At 52.1% G+C, this 17,749-nt stretch overlaps 1 protein-coding gene across 9 annotated transcripts in view; it reads right to left on the reverse strand.

Annotated features, from left to right (window-relative positions):
* Positions 1-14,285, reverse strand: part of IL6R (interleukin 6 receptor) — a 61,282-nt gene extending 46,997 nt beyond the window's left edge. For 2 of the 9 annotated variants that reach the window (XM_070607395.1, XM_070607390.1), the window contains exon 1: positions 13,983-14,178. In XM_070607395.1, the coding sequence (XP_070463496.1) occupies positions 13,983-14,067 (85 nt within the window). In that variant the 5' untranslated portion in view covers positions 14,068-14,178. Of the gene's footprint in view, positions 1-2,850; positions 3,014-13,982 lie in introns of those variants that run through there. The other 7 variants (XM_070607393.1, XM_070607391.1, XM_070607397.1 and 4 more) reach the window with 7 other exon arrangements.
* Positions 14,286-17,749: the final 3,464 nt, after the last annotated feature.

Consider the following 17,749-nt stretch of genomic DNA (forward strand, 5'->3'; position numbering starts at 1 on the left):
ACTGATCTCCATCTGTGCCTGAACGAGGTTAAGTTTAGAAGACCCACTGACACTTCTAATCACTATATTGCTATTTTCACCTTTCTATTTTCTATTTTGATAAAGTAGCTATAAGGATAAAACTTAACATAGATATCAAGTTCATGCACAAATTACCACTGCTGTAGGAATAAAGATGGAGACACTGCCAAAACAGGACTGTCTACTGGAGGGTGGCCCCCCTGTGCAGTGCTTACAACATCCCTCCATCAGCTCATGAGAGCAAATGAGAATTCACAAGGCATCAATACACAACAGGCACAAGGCAGGTTGCATGAAAGTCCAAGTAGGGGTCAAGGACCATGGCTGGCTGGCTTATCCTTTCATTGGCACTTTTCACATGGCACTGTCCTCAACTATATGCAGGTCCCCATCCCCAACCATGACTATTTGGAGCACTCATCAGAGAACTCAGTGGGTACTTAATGTTTGTTCATAGGGCAACTAAGAGGTGCCCAGAGGGACAGGGCCTCCACAGTGAAAACTCCCAGAAGCACCAGTCACAGATGACACAGTGGTCTAAGTGGTGCCCCTCATGTTGTGCAGTGGGCAGGCCCTACAGGAGAGACCAAGAGGAGCCAGCTTGTCACAACCAGGAGATGCTGAGGAAAGAAAATACAAGCCTGGAGCCAGAGGGAGCTCTCTTTTCTGCTTCTGTCTTTGCCAGTTCCAGGAAATATGTTTCTCTGGTCACTTCCTTTACCCCCAGTTCAGATGGAAGCTCTTGCCATGTTTAGTGACCATCCTGAACAATGGCAGGGGCTGTTCTGTTCCTGCACTCGCTAACAATAGCCAAAGGATCTGGGCAGCTCAGAGAAAGAGCAAATAAAAAGACTTATTTTCTCTTCCACAAAAGCAGAGCTGCAGGAGCAACATAATGGTTACTTCCTTTGCCAAGAAACTTGAGTAATGGTTTTCTGAATCCTTAAAACTGAGTCACTATTTTTTTTTTAATGGGGAATGATTAATTAGAAACCACTCATTGGCAAGTGTTGCCTGTTCCAGCCCTTCTTCAAAATGTATTTCTTCTAGAACCTGTGAATAACGCTGTGTTAACTATGCTTTTCAAAGCACCACAGGCGGATGATCACACGTACTCAGGGAGGAGGGGTCACAAGAAAATAAACTCGATAAAGTCAGAGAGGGCAGTGCTGCACCTCAGCCGTCTGCCTCCTCACCCGAATCTCTGAGGTAGTGCCCATGACACCCAGGTGGCTGGCCGTGTGGGAGCCTCCTGGGCTCTCTTTGAAGAGGAAGAAGTGACGTTCACAGAATGCGCTCCTGGTACCTCTGCCCACCTCTCCAAACAACGGGACTAGAGGTGATTTCCTCCTCTTCCTTTCATCCTTCTGTATTTTTTACATTTTCTATAAGTTGCTTGTATTCCTCACATAATGAATATATGTACTTAAAACAAAGAAGTTACATAGCCTGGGGCTGTCCAAGTTATGATGTCTAGGGAGGAAGGAGGAGGCGGGGCAGACCACAATGGGCACCATGGAATAGGGGTGGGGTGACAGCAGATCGCTTAGAAGCAGCAGCTTCCGGGAGCACCTTCCAGGCCAGAGAGTGTCCACAGCGAACCCTCGCAGCTCTGAGTTCTGTCACCTTCACAGGATTCTACACCCTTAGCCCCCAGCCCTGCTGACCTGATCCCCTGGTGGACACAAGGGCACCATCCCTCCCCACCTGCCCATTTGTCTACTCCCAGGAGTCTGCCAGGGCCCTCCCCAAATAGGCCTCCCTGATAGGGAAGGGCCAGAGGGAAGGGACACAGCAGGGCACAGGTGACAAGGGGGCTCCTGAGAGCACTCCTTCTTGCTCCTCAGAGATGTGTCCCAGAGACTCTCACACGCCCTCAGGGAGGGGCGCGGGCAGGGAGGAGCTGGCTGCGCACTCTCTGACATTTAACAAAGAGCACGCAATTTAGCATCTGCCCTTGACAATTGCTCAGCCAGCCATTTGGGGCCAGGCTTGCAAGCCCGTGCCTGGCCCCTCCTTAAGAAATGTTGGTGCATCTGTCATGTGCAAGACCAGAAATCCTAACCCGGGAGAGAGAACAGATAGTAAGTGAACACCTACTATGCACCAACAGGCCTCTCCACCTTTTCCATACTGTAATCTTGTTTAACCCCCACAAAACTCCGTGGAGAACTTAAAACCACCCATAATACAGGCCATCCTGAGATAAATGTCCTTGACATACTGAAGGAGCCAAGAGAAGAAGTAAATCATTCTAAAAGGGAGGAATCCAAGGGAAGAGAGATTTGAGTTGGGTCACTGAGAAATGAGTGGGAGTATGGGGCCAGCCCGGTGGTGCAGCTGTTAAGTGTGCACGTTCTGATTCTTGGCGGCCAGGGGTTCGCCAGTTCAGATCCCGGGTGCAGACACGGCACCGCTTGGCAAAAGCCATGCTGTGGTAGGCGTCCCACGTATAAAAAGTAGAGGAAGATGGGTATGGATGTTAGCTCAGAGCCAGTCTTCCTCAGCAAAAAGAGGAGGATTGGCAGTAGTTAGCTCAGGGCTAACCTTCCTCAAAAAAAAAAAAAAGAAGAAGAAGAAATGAGTGGGAGTTTGATGAGTGGAGCCACAGGGAATGGCATTCTGTAACGGGAGAACAGGAGGCAAAGGCACGGGGCAGGGGGAGCCGCAGAGAGGGCAGGTCCCTGGTGTCCTCCAAGGGTATCCGACCTGACTCTGCAGGCAGAGGTATGTGCAGGCTCAGGGCTGCCCCACCGCCAACCCCAGCCTCCAGGACAGGAGCCGACACTGCTTCCTCCTTCTGTTGTTCCAATCACTTTGAGGACGTACCAATTGTCTCCCCGGGTCCCTAGTGCATCATAAAGCACCACAGAGGCAGGAGAGAGGAGGGAGCAGCCCAGGACCGTGAGCCTTCTCTGTTCTTAGCAACGCCACCGTCGGAGGCAGGGTGGCAGCACACTGCATCCCAGGTTCCAGTGAAGACAAGGGATTCTGCAGAGACGAAAGCACCTCACCTGGGACTGTGATCAGAAAACAAACGTCCCCAAATCTCCTCCTCTGCTGTCAAAGCACCTGGTGTCAGGTCGGGTCTGACTTTAGTCACTGACTGGGTGGGGTTGGGCTGACACCAATGTACCATCTTGATGTGTCGTTTAATATAAAGTACATTTCTAAGCGTGGGACACAGCTTGCCATAGAGGAAGCAGCCCTCTGTTGTCAGAAGACCCGAGTTCTCTTCCTGGTCTTGCCAGTGACTTGCAGGCAGCCTTGGGCACGTCACGGCCGCTGCCGAGCCGCACTTGGCTTCTCTGTGAGATGAGGGTTCAGACCAGGAGCTGAAGGTCCTGCTGCCCCCATTCCCACAACCTGGCATCTGTCACACCAAATCATTAGCTCTCAGAGGGCAGGAAGCACTTCTGTCTGTTTATCTCAGACAACATCCCCAGCTTGAAAACACAATTAATCCATGGACTTATTATTCTAATAGTTGATGACTTTTGGAGAGGGACGATGGCCAGCCCATCTCGGTCCCTTAAACAGGCCCTTCTATGCCTGCATAACTCGAGGGGAGGGAAATTCCCACAGCCTCCTCGCCTCCCATTCCTCAAGGGGAACAGAGCTGAAGTCCTGGCAACCAATCCCACACCTCCAGGCCCCTGGGGCCCAACTAATCCCATCCCCGGGGCACTGGGCCCCCCACCACGGCCGGGGACTCTGCAGCCCGGCTCTGGGAACCGGGGTTCCTCCCCACTCCGGACCTACGGTTGGGAGCCAGAAACCGAGCAGCTTTGTTGTTTTTCTACTTTTTTCCCTCTTCAAGTAAACTTGCAAATGTCAATAACCAGACACAAACACGCACACGAAGACATATTTCTCAACTCTCCAGCAGCTTGCTGTCGCTCTTGCCAGCAAAAACAAGTTCAGCTTCCTGGCCCGGCTTATGTAAGCGTGAGCAGCCCGGCCGCCCAGCGCGTCCCCGCGGACACGGCCCAGCGCGCGCGCCCGCTAATCCCCGCGCCCCAGGGCGCGAGCAGCGGCGCGGGGCCAGGCCGGCTGGGCCAGCTGGCAGCGCAGCACGGCTTCCCGCCCCCCGATTTGCAGTGGCACAGGATTTCAGAAGGGGTCAAGGGTCCCTTCTCAGCGATAAAGGCCTTGATGTGAAAAAAGGTGGCTGTTGAGAAGTCTCCAGGAAAAGAATGTGGGCACCTCATGTCCACACAGGAACCAGTGCAGAATTTGGTCCCACGGGGCCTAGAACAAGCCCCAGTGTTCTCTGTCCCCTTTCCCTACATTCTCCATCTAAGGACTGAAAACAATTTCCTGACCCGCGATGGAACAATAATCACAACAATAATCACAACAATAATCACAACAATAATCAATAATCATGACCCCTTATGAGTACTTACCCCACGCCGGGGCTTTACCTAAGAGCTCTCCGCTCCTCACAGCAACCCTGCAGGGGAGGGAGGCTTGTCCCCTTTTCACTCTTGAGGCCACTGAAGTTCAGAGAAGTTAAGGAACTTGCCCAAATTCACCCAGCTAGTGAGGGAGGGCATCTGCACGGGGTACAGGTGAGTCTGGCCAAAGGCTCTCTCCAGGGGGCCAGCTGCCCGGCTATGTCCCACCTCCCAGCCCCCCCCATCTCTTCCTCTCTCCCAGTTTCCTCTCCTCTTCCCCGCTCTTCGCACGCCTTTCCACCCATCGCAGAGGCTCGGGGAAGGGAGCACTGGGGGTCGAGGGGTATGTGTAAGGGGGGCGAGCTTCCTCACCCACGGCCCTGCCGCACCTAGTACTACTCGGGGTCACCTACAGGGACACGGGAGCCAAGCACTCCTGGCCTCTCTCCTTCCACCCTACAGCAGCAGCACTTGACAAGTTCTACTTTGAAAGCGCCCCCACCTCTGACTCCCAACCTCTCACTCTCACCAGGTCACCCACTGGCTTGTCCCTAAAATCCCCAGAATGTCCTCCCTCCCCCGTCATTTATCAAGAGGTCAGCCTCAGGCTCTAAGCCACCACCCCTGCCACCTTCTCTAACTCTGCTCCCCACCACCTCTTGCACAGCCCTCTTCCCAGATCGCCACCCCCCGGGGACAGCCCCCTCCCCTCTTGTCCCTCTAATGTGTTTGTATTCCTGTACCTGCTTGTATTTGTCTTACATTTGGCGGAGTCAGTATTTGCCTTGGCGCGGCCTCCTCTCCATCCTTCCGCACCATGGACTATACACCTCTTGGAGAGAGGGCCTGGGAGGACCCTTTGGACCCATAAAAAGGTAACGCTGGATGCTGACTCAGACACCAGCACGTGTGACCAGCTCCTCAAGAGAAAAACATTTAATCCTCCCCTGGCAGCATCAGAGATAATCAGCTGGCCTCCAGCCCAGGTCTGGCCTGGGTCACCTCTCGGAGATTATAAACTAATTAGCGGAAAAGATATCTAAGGACGACAAACAATCCGACTCCCCACCCCACCGAACCTCAAGAAGCAGACTGAGAAATAAATAGATTAAAGGGTGTGAAGAAGGACCAGTGCCCACAGAGGGACAAACACAGGACTTAGGTCCAGAGAGGGGCTGAGTTGGGTCCACAGAGTGAGTGCTGAGCTAAAAGTTGCTCTTCTAGGGCCTTAAGGAAGGGCACTTAAGGATGATTTAGGCCAACCTGCCCATGTTTATAGATAAGGAGATCTAGCACCCAGAAGTCACGCAGCCAGTGTGTAGCGTAGCCAGGACAGAACCCGGGGCCCTGGGATTCCCTGTCGGGTTTATCCCATGGCCTTTCCAGGAGTACAGCACGAAGGGTCCTGTCTTCCCATCTCTGATCTTGGAGTCTAACCAGGAGCCTGGCTCACATCAGGGTCTTTCACGTGTTTGTGGAAGGGGGGGGGAGGGCAGTGGGACGAAGGGACCTGATGTATGCCCCCCCATCCTAAACCATATCCACCACTCACCCCCCACCCCCAGCCTCCCCTCCCCTACCCTTTTAGCTATGAGGAAGCAAAGCTAAAGATTTAAGAAGTCACAAAGTGGAGGTGTGGTAGGGAGTGACTGGAAGGGGAGGCCCCTGGGGCTGGCAGGTTCTGTTCTTCATCTGAGTGGTGGTGACATGGGTGTGCTCAGCTTGTGAAAATTCATCAGGCTGTTAGATTTATGCTGAGTGCTCTCTTCTGTGTGTATGTTACACTGCCAGACAGTTTTACAAAGGCCCTAACATCCCCACTCCTGCAGTCCCACAACTGCCTGAGCTCAAGCCTGTCTCCCTGCCCACCCCCACGTGCCATGAGCTTGTGTACACACATGCACACACAGTCACACACACACACACACACTGGTCCCCCCCACTCCACATCCCCAGGAAGAAAGCAGTTCAGAATGGAGAGCAGGCACATCTATGCTCAGGGTGACTGTGAAACCCGCATTCCCGCTTTCTGCCCAGCCTGTACCCCTCGTCAATAAGCCACATCAGGCCCAGCATGTTCTGAGAGAGGAAGACTCAGTATTGTACATGTGTCAGTGCTCCCGAAGCTAATCTCTAAATTCTACTTGATCCTAACAAAAACACCAAGAGGACTTTTTTGAAACTAGGCAAGCTGATTCTAAAGTTCAAACAGAAAAGTAAACAAGCAAAGATCGCCAGGAGAATTCTGAAAAAGCAGAGAAATGAGAGGGGGATTAGCCCAACCGAACTTTAAAGCCTATTAGAAAGGTATAGGAATTAAAACAGTGTGGTACCGGCACAGGAGGAGACAGACAAAACCACAAGAGACTAGAAAGTTCAGAAATAATAATAACCAATAATAGCTTAGTCTGCACTATTAACTTACACTTTAAAATGGTTAAGAAGATAAATTTTATGCTATGTGTATTTTACCACAATTTCAAAAAGCTAGCTTAGTCTGGGTGTTGGCTGTGCACAAGCACCGTTCCAGCACGCACCTGGATCACCCAACTTGACCCTCCTAACAGTCTGCCTTACAGAAGAGGAGGCTGGTTACATGGCTAATTACAGGTGAGCCCAGATTCACACCCAAGGCAATTAGGCCTTGGAATTTGTGCTTTTAACTACACACTATGCTGAGAAGCACAATAAACCCAAGTATTTACACGAATTTGGTATATTCTAAAGGTGACTTTTAAAATCTGTGGGGGAAAGATGAATTATTCAATAAACTGTAAAGGGACATCAGGTTATGACCAGGGGAAAAAAGTTAAAACCACACCTCATACCTTACTCCATGATAAATTCAAAATGGATCAAAATCTAAGAGTAAAAAACTCTTCAAGTTACCAGAAAAAAAAAATCCAATTAAATATGATAAAAAACCTAGAAGTCTTAGAAGACAAACTGGAGGAAAATATTCACAACTCCTGTCAAAGATAAAGGATTAAATTCCTTAAGATATTAAGAGCTCCTGTAAACAATAAAAAAAGGCCCATAAAAAATGAGCAAAGAACATGAACAGGCAGTTCATAGACATAGATTATGCAAACGTCTCTTAAACATGGAAAAACTTACACAGTCTCACTCAGATAAGATAAATGCAAATTAATTCCACACAGACACCATCTTCTGTGTAAATACCAGTTTCATAATACACTTTTGGCAAAGGTCTGGGGACACAGGCGCTCCCTTGCTGCTGCTGGGAGTAGATTTGGTGCAACTTCTCTTCTCTCTCAAAATTACAAATGCACATGGCCTTCGACCCATAGATTCCCCTTTGAGGAATTTATCCTGCAGATGTTCTTGCACTCATGCAACCTGAGGGACATGCAAAGGTATTCCCCGCAGTGCCATCTGTGATGGCAAGACAGGAAGCAAGCAGATGTCCATCAAAAGGAGACTGGATAACTAACCTAGGTGTATCGATACAATGAAATACCAAAAAAATTAAAGCAGTTCTTTATCTAATCAAAATAACTGAACTCTTTCTTAGTCCACTGGGTGCAATGGTCAAGAGTTCAAGCCCAGGATTCAGACACACCCAAGTTCCAACCCTAGGTCAGTCACTCACTAACTATGTGACCTTGGGCTAGTTTCTCAAGCTCTCTAGGCCTCATTTTCCCCATCCATAAAATGGAAATAATAAGAATACCTACTTCAAAATGTTGTTGTGAGGATTACATTAGATAATTAATGTTAAAACCTTAGCAGTATTTTCAGGACATACTTAATCTCTCAAAAAAATGTGAGCAAGTGTGATTACCATTCCCACTGTGTTAGTGCGTCTTTCCCCCTTTCTGTGAGTTCTCATACTATTGCCTCCCACTTTCCTCCCATCAAAATGGGCTCTTAGGATCAATAACATCCATCAAGCACCCACTTTTGTTTGTTACACCCTCAAGAAGTATTGTTCTGCCTAGGCTTGAAGTGACTTGCCACAAGGTCGGCTGGCTGGTTAAATGGGCAGCCACGAGGCAGACATGGATGGTCTGACCACTAAGCTGGTTTCTCTCTGCTACACCAGCTGCCTCTCTTAGAGACAGAGAAAGCTCATTTATAGTGACGCGTGGTTGCAAAACGTCCCCTGACTGAGTGATATGAATGGATATAGGGGAGAAGATGGGGGTTACAGTGCAATGGCTTAACCATACACCATGGCCTTCAGTATTCTTCAATATTGAAGAGAAGGCAGCGGACACTTCCTGGGACAAAAGCAAGGCTATCTTTGCCACACCAATGGGTGTGGTGTTGGTGAGTCTTTAATGAGGATACTGTGAAGAAGAGAGACAGTGACCTTGACCTTGACGTCCCTGTGCTTTAGGAAGGGTGGGAGTTGTTGGCAACACACGTGATATAGTGGAAAGAGCAAGGTTCAGAACCCTGTCTATCACTTCCTTGCTGTGTGATCTTGAGTGAGTTATTGAACCTCTCTGAGCCTCAGTTTCCTCTCGCCTACTCAAGGACATTGCTTCAGCACTTCTCACCTCTCTGTCTGTCAGTGTTTCAATTCTACTAAATCATTTCCATCAGCATGTAAACACGCTGATATTTCAGTCATCTTTATAAAAATCCCTTTTCTTGACCCGACTTCTCCAGCCAATGAGCACTCCATGTTTTTACTCTCCCTTACAGCTAAAATCCTCAAAAGAGTAGCCTATACTTGCTGTCTCCAGTTTCCCTTCTCCCACTCTCTGGTAATTGACCTCCTGATCTTCCCCTCCAACAAAACCTGCCTGTCCCACAGCCTATGCCATCCATGCCACGGGTCTAACACTCCTCCCACATAAGGCTGCTGTGCAAACAAGACACAGATGCAAAGAACCCAGCCCAGCTCCATGCACACAGCTGTCACTCAGGACAGTAACAGTTCCTATAACCATCATGAAGAGAGGGAAGACCAAAGGATACTCTTTGGGAAAGGAAGTTGGGAGATGGAGGAGAATCGAGAACAGGTGCTGGGGAGACAGCCTGGATGTGGGGCTCCAGGAGCACACTCCTGAGGGTAGAGCCACAGGGCAGAGCAGGTGGGGGCAGGTGGGAGTGGGGGAGCCTGAAGAGGTGCAGCTAGAAGTCAAGCCTGAACCCAGGACCAGCCCAGAAAAGCCCAACTGTGCCAGAGACTTCGGATCTGTCTGGATCTCAAGCCCAGAGGAGACAGTAAAGCACACAGATTAAATACCCAAAAAAAACTCCCCAGAGGCTTCACCAGAGAGGGTCTGAGAGTTATCCCCTTGCCATTCCAGCCCTCAAAGATTCTCTTCCAAAGACTCAGACCTCAATGGCAGTTAATGGCATGCTGTTTAGCACTTCCCTGTCCAGTTGGAGTCTAAGGGACCCAATGGCTGAGATCTGGTCTCCCCAGAGACACCCCCAAGCTTCGCCAGGGCAGGAGGCACCCGTACGTCCCCAAGGAGCCCTCTGCTCCTCAGGTAGTCCCAGATTGCTAAAGAGGAGGCAGGAATTTTCCCACCCAAGATGAGAGTATAAGGAATCCTAACTGTTTTTATATTTCCTTTAGGCCTTCATTCAAATAGCATCTTCTGGGTGAGAACTTCTTTGGCCTCCCCTCGAAGGGATCAATTCTGCATGCCCCCTCCATATATACCCAGTTCCTACCTCCCTCCCCTGCTTTATTTTTCCTCCTTAGCACTGGTCATATCAGACTGTATATTTAATTTACATCCCCACCAGAATGAAGCTCCAATGAACCATGAATTTTTGTTTGTTTTGTCCACTCTGTATCTATAGCTCTTAGAACAGTGCCTGGAACACAGTAGGAGCTCAAAATATTTTCTTCAAATGAATGAATGATTAGCTCCACTTATTTGAGTGCTCGCCGTCTGCTAGGGACTGTTCTCCATCTGTGTACAACACCTCACTGAGCTCATTTCACCTCCATAACCGCCCCGGGAGGTAGCGTAATTATCTACACTTTCAGGAGGAGGACAGTGAGTCTCCAAGAGGGAAAAATCACTGAAGTTCACGTCATTTCTACGTGGCAGGGCTGGGCAGAGATCTGCCTGGCTCCAAAGCCTTAACCATTACTTGTACAAGACAAGCTGGCTTCAGGGGGAGGAGAGAAGGTCTGGATAGGGCTAAAGGAAGAAGCAACAGAAAACCTCTGGAAGAAACTGCTCAGTACTCTAGACCAGCGCCATCTAGGAGAACTTTCTGGGAGGATGGAAATGCTCTATATCTGCCCTGTCCGGTAGCAGTGTCACATGTGTCACACGAGTCACATGTGCTATTGAGCACTTGCATGTGGCTAGTGCAACTAAGGAACTACATTTTTAATTTGACTTCATTTTAATTAATTTAAATTTAAATAGCCACACATAGTAAGTGGCTATCGTATAGGAGAGCACAGCTCTAGACCTTTAAGACTCACCAGGAAAAGCCCAGATGTGGTGATGGGGATGCTCTCACTCACTGGGTCAGGCAGGCAGGCCTGGTGGGAAGGGGAAGTGGGGGAGAGGGGAGGGGTGCATATGAACAGCAAGCCAGCACCTGGGTGCTTTGTGTAATCCTCACGAACACCCAGCAAGGGGAGGATGTGTTTACCCAGTTCGCAGGGGAAGATGCTGAGGGTCAGAGATGAGGTCCTGCTGTCAGGGTCAGTGTGCCTGCCGCCTCGGGTCTGGGTCCTCAACTGGAGGAGCTTTCTGTATCCATCTTCCCCCGCCCCCTAGAAGGTTTGTCCTTGGGTAGTTGGTCCCAAGCAGATCAGAGAGCTGGGTCCTCTCAGGGATTGACACTTGACCATTTTCAAGCTCCTTTCAGGGTGCAGTCCGTGTGGCTGGTCCCACACAGGCCCCCTAGGGCTGTGCACGCTCTCAATCAATGTTTGCTGCAGTGAATAAACAAGGGGCAGAGCCAAAGCAGGGAGAAATTTCTGGCAACTAGAAGCCCGATGGGGGAGGGCCTTCATTCAGTTCTCAGTCACACTGGTTAGCTAGCCATCCTCAGATTTGTGAAGCACGACGGGCATTTGTTGAAAAGGACATTTCTCAAGCTTCACTCCCAGATATGTCTCTTTGGTAAATCTGGGGTGGGGACCAAGAATCAGCATTTTTGTCAAGCCCCTATCCCTCAACCCCCAACATACACACACACACACACACACACACACACACACACACACACCAATTCTGGCACAGCTAGACCCAGAACTTTTGAGAAATACTGATTTAGGGTGAGGCTAGGAATGCAGGTAGGCACTGAGGGCAGGAAGAGATTGCCCTAAAGGGAAGATCAGAAGTTGAAACAGGACTTTGAGAGACTTAAAGGTGAACGTGCTTGTTTTGCGCACCGTCCTGCAATGCAGAAGGCAGAAGGAGCCTGAGTCATCCGTGTCCAGGCTTCCACGCCCAGCTCCTAAGTCCCAGCTAGTCCAGGCCCCAGATGGCAAGTACACCTGAGCAGCCCTGCCAGCTGGTGGGCCTATGGGCAGCCACTGGGCCCAGGGGAAGCACGCTGCCTGGCTAGAAGAGCCCGTAGCCTGGAGAGCCAGCGGATTTCCCCTCTAAACCAACTCCAGCTACCGCTCCCCTCTCAGCCCCTCACTTCTCCAAAGCGAGACATCTCACAGTCATTTGCTCCATGCTTCCTGTACGATGTCTTTATTTTTACTCTCAAGTTTGTGGGCTGAGTCTGTGTGGGTGTGGGAGGGGAGCTGGGTATTTTCTACCCCTCTGCATTTTCCTTCTGCGATGGGAGGGCTTTCACTTCCTCCCCAAACTCTCGGTTCTGCCTTTCATGGCCGTTCAGGCTTTGAGACCATCTTGCCTGTCCCTCCTGAGGACCAGGGAAACAGAGAACTGACTGCAACTGGCTACCCCCGAAGTGCCTTGTAACCACTTAGGAGCCAAAGGAAGCCGCAGCCACAGTAGTAACCTCCCTGGGGCAGGTGAACTGGGGTGTTGTGTGAGGAGCAACAGAGGCAGGCAGGGAAGCCTTGCTCACTCCTGGGGCCACCCCAGGCCTCAACCCTGCCTTGCATCCCTCTAACACCACGGTGGGCAAGCCGAGGTCTCCACTTCCCTTTCCTTGACCTCTTCTGCCCCAGCTCTTAGGCAGCAGGGGTGACTCCCAGCTTGCCCCCAACACCCCCGCAGCTCTGGCTTCTGGGTTAGTTCTGTGTTTTAGGAGTCTTGGAGATCTACACACTGGAGCACAGGGCATGGAGGGGTGGACCTCCACCAACCAGGCCTGACGACCTCCCATCCCAATCTTTCTGAACCTCAGGCTCCTCTTTGGAACAAGGTCTATTTAGATCCAATGGAGGATTAGAAAACATATGTAAAGTACAGGACGCCTCAATCGACAGGGGCTGTTACTGGTGGGAGTAATACATGTGTGCTGAGAAAAGAAATCAATTTATTTTCTTCTTTCAAGCACAAGGAACACAACTATCCAGAAAGCAAAGAGAGCTGCAGGCACACCAGCCCCTAGCTCTAGAAAGTTATCTCCCAGCAGGGTGAGATCAGGCTGAGGGTGTTCACCCAGGGTGGGAGCACAATGCAACCCAGCAGTGGCTAGAGTCCCCCGTCTCCCCAGCCATCTGTTCCCAGAAGCCTGCCTGCTGCCCCCTTAGTTTTCCGTCGTATCCTCAAAGAAGCTCTCAGACCCTAAAATAAACCTCTGGAGAAGCAGTTGCCCAGTTGTCTAGAGGAGAGACTGGACAGGCAGCTGGGCATGCCGCCAGAGCACATAGAAAGGCCTGGCTGCTGGGGGCAGATTACAGTCAACAGGAGCAACAAGTGCCTACTGCCCTCTGCCTCACCCCTCCTTCTATCGTCAGGAAGGGGAGTCCAGTGCGCGCTGGCCCCAAGACGTCCCAATCCCCGGCCAACCTCCCCACTTAGGTTAAATTCTCAGGGCTGGGGTACACAGTTTGCTAGAGCTGGTGTCTACTGGAGCAAGTGCGTGCAGCGGGAGGGTCCATGACTCAGCGCCCATGATGTCAGTCCCTTCACAGTCAGGGCACTGTCATCCACACATACACCCAGGGGGCTGAAGGGAGAGCCAGGCGAGGTGGCACCCCCTCCCCCCTCAAAGCTAAGAGGCAAGAGCGGCGCTGGTACAAAGAACGTCCCAGGAGCGAACTCCACCCCGCTAGGGCGCGCACTTGCGGGCATCTCCCCTTAGAGTAACCCGGGGCGCAGTTGTGTAAAGGCTCTTGGGGGCACCGGGAATGAGACACGTGAATCAGGTTTCTGAATACACACCAAGTGCTGTACGCAGACCGCAGACGCTGCCCGGCCACAGGGCAGTTAAGCAGAGCGCGCCGGCCAAAGGCGCAGGACACAGCAGGGGTCGCACCAGCGACCGCCCGCGTCAGAACAGCTGGGCCAGCCCGGAGCCCGCATCTTGTGCCCGCGGGGACCTAAGCTAGCCACTGAAAAGGAGAACCGTCCTCCCTCTTTTCCTCCCTCTCGCCACCCGCAGTCTGCGGCGGCCACAGCGGTTTGCCCCACCCGCCAGCTGCCCCAGCCCTCCAGGTGCGCTCGAAGCCCTTACCCAGCGCGGGGCAGCCCCCTTGGGCCAGAGCCGCCCCCGGCGCGGCAAGCAGGGCGGTCAGCAGCGCGCAGCAGACGGCCAGCATGCTTCCTCCTCCGCTAATGCCCCATGGTCCCGGAGCTGCGGGCGGGCGGGCGGGCGGGTCGGACGGAGCGGCCGGGGCGGGGCGGGGCGGCGGGCGGGCTCAGGCCCCGAGGGCAGCCCCCATCCCCGGGGGGGGGCCGCGCTCCGCACGCACGGCGAGTCCCGGAGCCCCGCGCCGCGCTCGGCTCTGCTCCCTCTGGCCGAGCTCGGTGTCAGTGCGACTTCCCACTTGCACATGACTCAGAGCGGCGGGCAGTCCCGGCAACGCAGGAAAACATTTGAGGAACTCGCGCTGGAGTGTCTCTAGGCCGTCCCAGGGTGCTGTTAGAAAAGTCCGAGCGGATGGCGCAACAGCCCCGCGTACCGGCGGACCAGAGTGGGTGGCTTTCTGCCGCAGCACCGCACCTGAGCCGCGAGGGCCGGAGACCCCGAGCCCGGCAGGGGCGAGCTCTACCAGGACCCCTCCCCCGGTTCTGTTGGTGAGAGGAGGGGAGTTAGACAGCACTGGCTTTTTTTGATCTTGGGTTTGGTGAACAGGATTACGACGCTGTGAAAAGAACACCTGGAGAGCCCTTGAGGAGGCGATGTGCCTCTTTCTGTTTTGGTAAATCAGTGCTTGGCAGCCTGGGTTGCCGCTTGGTATCACCTGAGGAACCCTAAAAACCCCCGATGTCTGGGCCCCCCCTCCCAGAGATTCTGATTTAATCGATCTGAGATGAGGCTTAGACATCGGAAGACTCATTGCCGTGGAGGTACATTCTCTCTCCGTGCCGCCTGTTCCTCGCAGCAAGGCAAGGAGACGGGTCAGGCTTTGGAAACAGGCAGGTAGACCCGCGTTCCCAGCCAGACCTCCACCTCCTGGGTCTGTGACTGCTGTTCGCACTCTGAGTTTCTGCTTCCTCGTCTGTCAGATAGAGATAAGAAAGCCTGTACTGGCCAGTATGCTTATGAAGACCCCAGGAGACTCATCCCCACACCTGACACAGGGTGTGGACCGCAGGTGCTCAATCGATGTCAAAACCTGCCTGTCCACCCTCCCGATTTGACAGATAGAAACTCGTTCTTGGGTTTCAGGAGCAACCACAAAGACCTCTTGAAAGGGTCCACCAAGGTTACCCAGGGAGCACGAAGCTGACAGGGTGGCCTCAGAGCCGGGTTTGGAGGAAACGAAAAATGCTGAAATAAGGTCTAGGCTGAGAAGCTTTTGGACCAGCAACTGCTCATTAGAATGTGCTTTTTCATTTTGGGCTTCAGGCTGATCCTAATGAGGCTCAAGGTTCCTGGGGTAGCTGGAATGGGCACGGCCTGCAAGGAGCCCCGAAGTGGATAGGACCTGGCATGAAGGAACAGAGCTTCTGAAATGCAGCCCTCAGACCCAGTACATCTGGGTCTCTCTGTGGGAACCACCTACCAGCAGTGCTGGGTAGAACCAGGCACATGCCCTGACCCACCCGTGACGGAGGCTGGCCTGGACAGGCTCGCTTCAGCCACACCCATCAGCAGGGAAAGAAAGGCAGTTGGGAGGGTAGCTCTTTTGGACACTAGCCCTCTCTCCTTCTGTTTGAAATGGGGTTGCAGCAGGGCTGGAAGGTGGCTCCTACTGTGTTGTCCCCTTCCCCTCTATTTGTGGCAGATGCAGCCCTGAAAATAATCAAAAGAGGACTACAGGCTGCCAGCCTGAAACCAGAAGGCTGCAGAAAGCCCTGCTCAGATAGGACAGTGTGAAAGAAGGATGTGGAAGCCCAAGAACAGGTGTCTCAGACCCCACCTGGCTTCTGCGCCAAAGTGGGCCTCCCCCTCTCGAACCCACCAGTGTTCAGCCTGTGTCCCGGAGTCAGACAGATGGAGTTCCCATCCCAGCTCTGCCACTTGCTGGCTATGTGACTTGGGCAAGTTATTTAATCTTTCTGAACCTCTATTTCCTGATTTGTAAAATGAGAGCAATAAAACTCAAATTTTGGTATTGTGGTTCAAATTAAAATATCTGGTCCATCTTTATTTTCTCAGCCTCATTTTCTGCATCTCCTTGCCCATGAATATAATTATTTTTCAACAATATTATTTATGGTGTCTCACCTCCACAGCTTTGTCCAAGCTACTCCCTCTGCCAGAAATTCCCCTCCTTTGTCCCACACCGGACTCACTGTTTTCCGGCTCAGCTGGGCTGTCTTCTCCAGGAAGGCATCCGGTCTCTTCTCTACTTCCCTGGAACCCTATCTTCCACAAGGTCGGATTAGGTGCTCCATCTCTGTGCTGCCTCAAAAACTTTGTTCACCCCCTACCGCCTTCCTCCCTGCCACACCACAAAGCTCATCTCTGTATCCCCACTGCTGAGCAGGGCTTTTGACTGGGAGATGTGGCCCTCCCTGGAGGGAGCAAGCTCCCTGACATCTGTCACTCCCCATCTGAACTCTACACTAAGTGAAGGTTCAAAATTCATGGGCCAACATTCCAGACTCTGTGACAACAACCACTGATAAGGAAGAGAAGGCAGCACACCTGCACAGTTCAGCCTGACCTGCCCTCTCCCGGATCTGATTCCTGATGCTAGCACCCATGCGGGCACCAGCATCTCATCCTGGCTTCTCGTCCCCAGGGAAGGAGAGAAGACTCAGGCCTTGGGGATGTGGATTTGCCCAGAGCTCCAGGGCGAGAATGGGGATTTCGGGTCACCAGAAAACAGAAATGAGAACCAGACAGGGCTGCAGCACCCTGGGCCTGGGGACTTTAGGCACGCCGCAGTGATTCTGCAGCAGAAGGAACAAGGAGGACTTTACCCAGGGCACCTCTCTCAGGTAGGCAAGCTGCATACAAAGTGCTTTCCCATACACAGTCTCCTTTGGACTTCTTAACTCTGGGGGCTAGGAGATATTGTCTCCAATTTTCAGATAAGTACAGTGAGGCTCAGAGAAGTGAAGTGACTCATTCAAGACTGCACAGCTGGAAACTGGCAGCTCTAGAGTGAGGTCTGGCTCTGGGCCCAGAACTCTCACTGAGGGAGGGTGCAGTGGGCGCAAAACCAAGGACGCTGCGGGAATCTGTCTACCCCATCACAGCAGGCCCTCGGGGGCAGTCTGGAAGGCGAGAGGAGAGCAGCAGAACCTGTCCTTCAGAACATCTCCTTCTTGGGCCTCCAGACCCTCTCCCCGCAACCAGTGCGTGTTCCTGCAATTGCCCTCCGTCTCCCCTCGACGGGGAAGCTCTGGGCTGGCACAGCTTCCATCAGACTGCTTCCCAGCAAGCAAACCTGCTCACCTTTGACCTCGAGATTAAGCTTCTTAAACTTCATCACTGACAGAGGTCGGTTGGAGGCCCCATAGAATAAATGCAAAGATTGTTTTGAATCCGAAAGGTACTTATTCATCATCTGCTCCTCCTTCCCTCAGCTTCAAGAAGTGGAGTGGTTTGCCAAAGAGGACACAGGTAGTTAGTGACAGCCGGTCAAGATTGCAGATATTCTGACTCAAAGGAGTCTTTTTTTTTTTTTTTTTAATTCCCACCCTGCCCCACCCCCCAGGCTTGGGCTGCTGTGTCAGGGCTATTCCCAAAACAACACCCTTTGTTCTCTGGTCACCTGTAGGGACAATGATCTTGCTAAGCAATACAGCAGGGGGGTGGGTGGGGCTGACACGCAGACCCCTCCCCTGGCCTCTGGCCTGACTAATCAATAATTAATGGAAGGT

The sequence above is a fragment of the Equus przewalskii genome, unplaced genomic scaffold, assembly GCF_037783145.1.
Source record: "Equus przewalskii isolate Varuska unplaced genomic scaffold, EquPr2 ChrUn-10, whole genome shotgun sequence".
NCBI classification, from domain to species: Eukaryota; Metazoa; Chordata; class Mammalia; order Perissodactyla; family Equidae; genus Equus; species Equus przewalskii.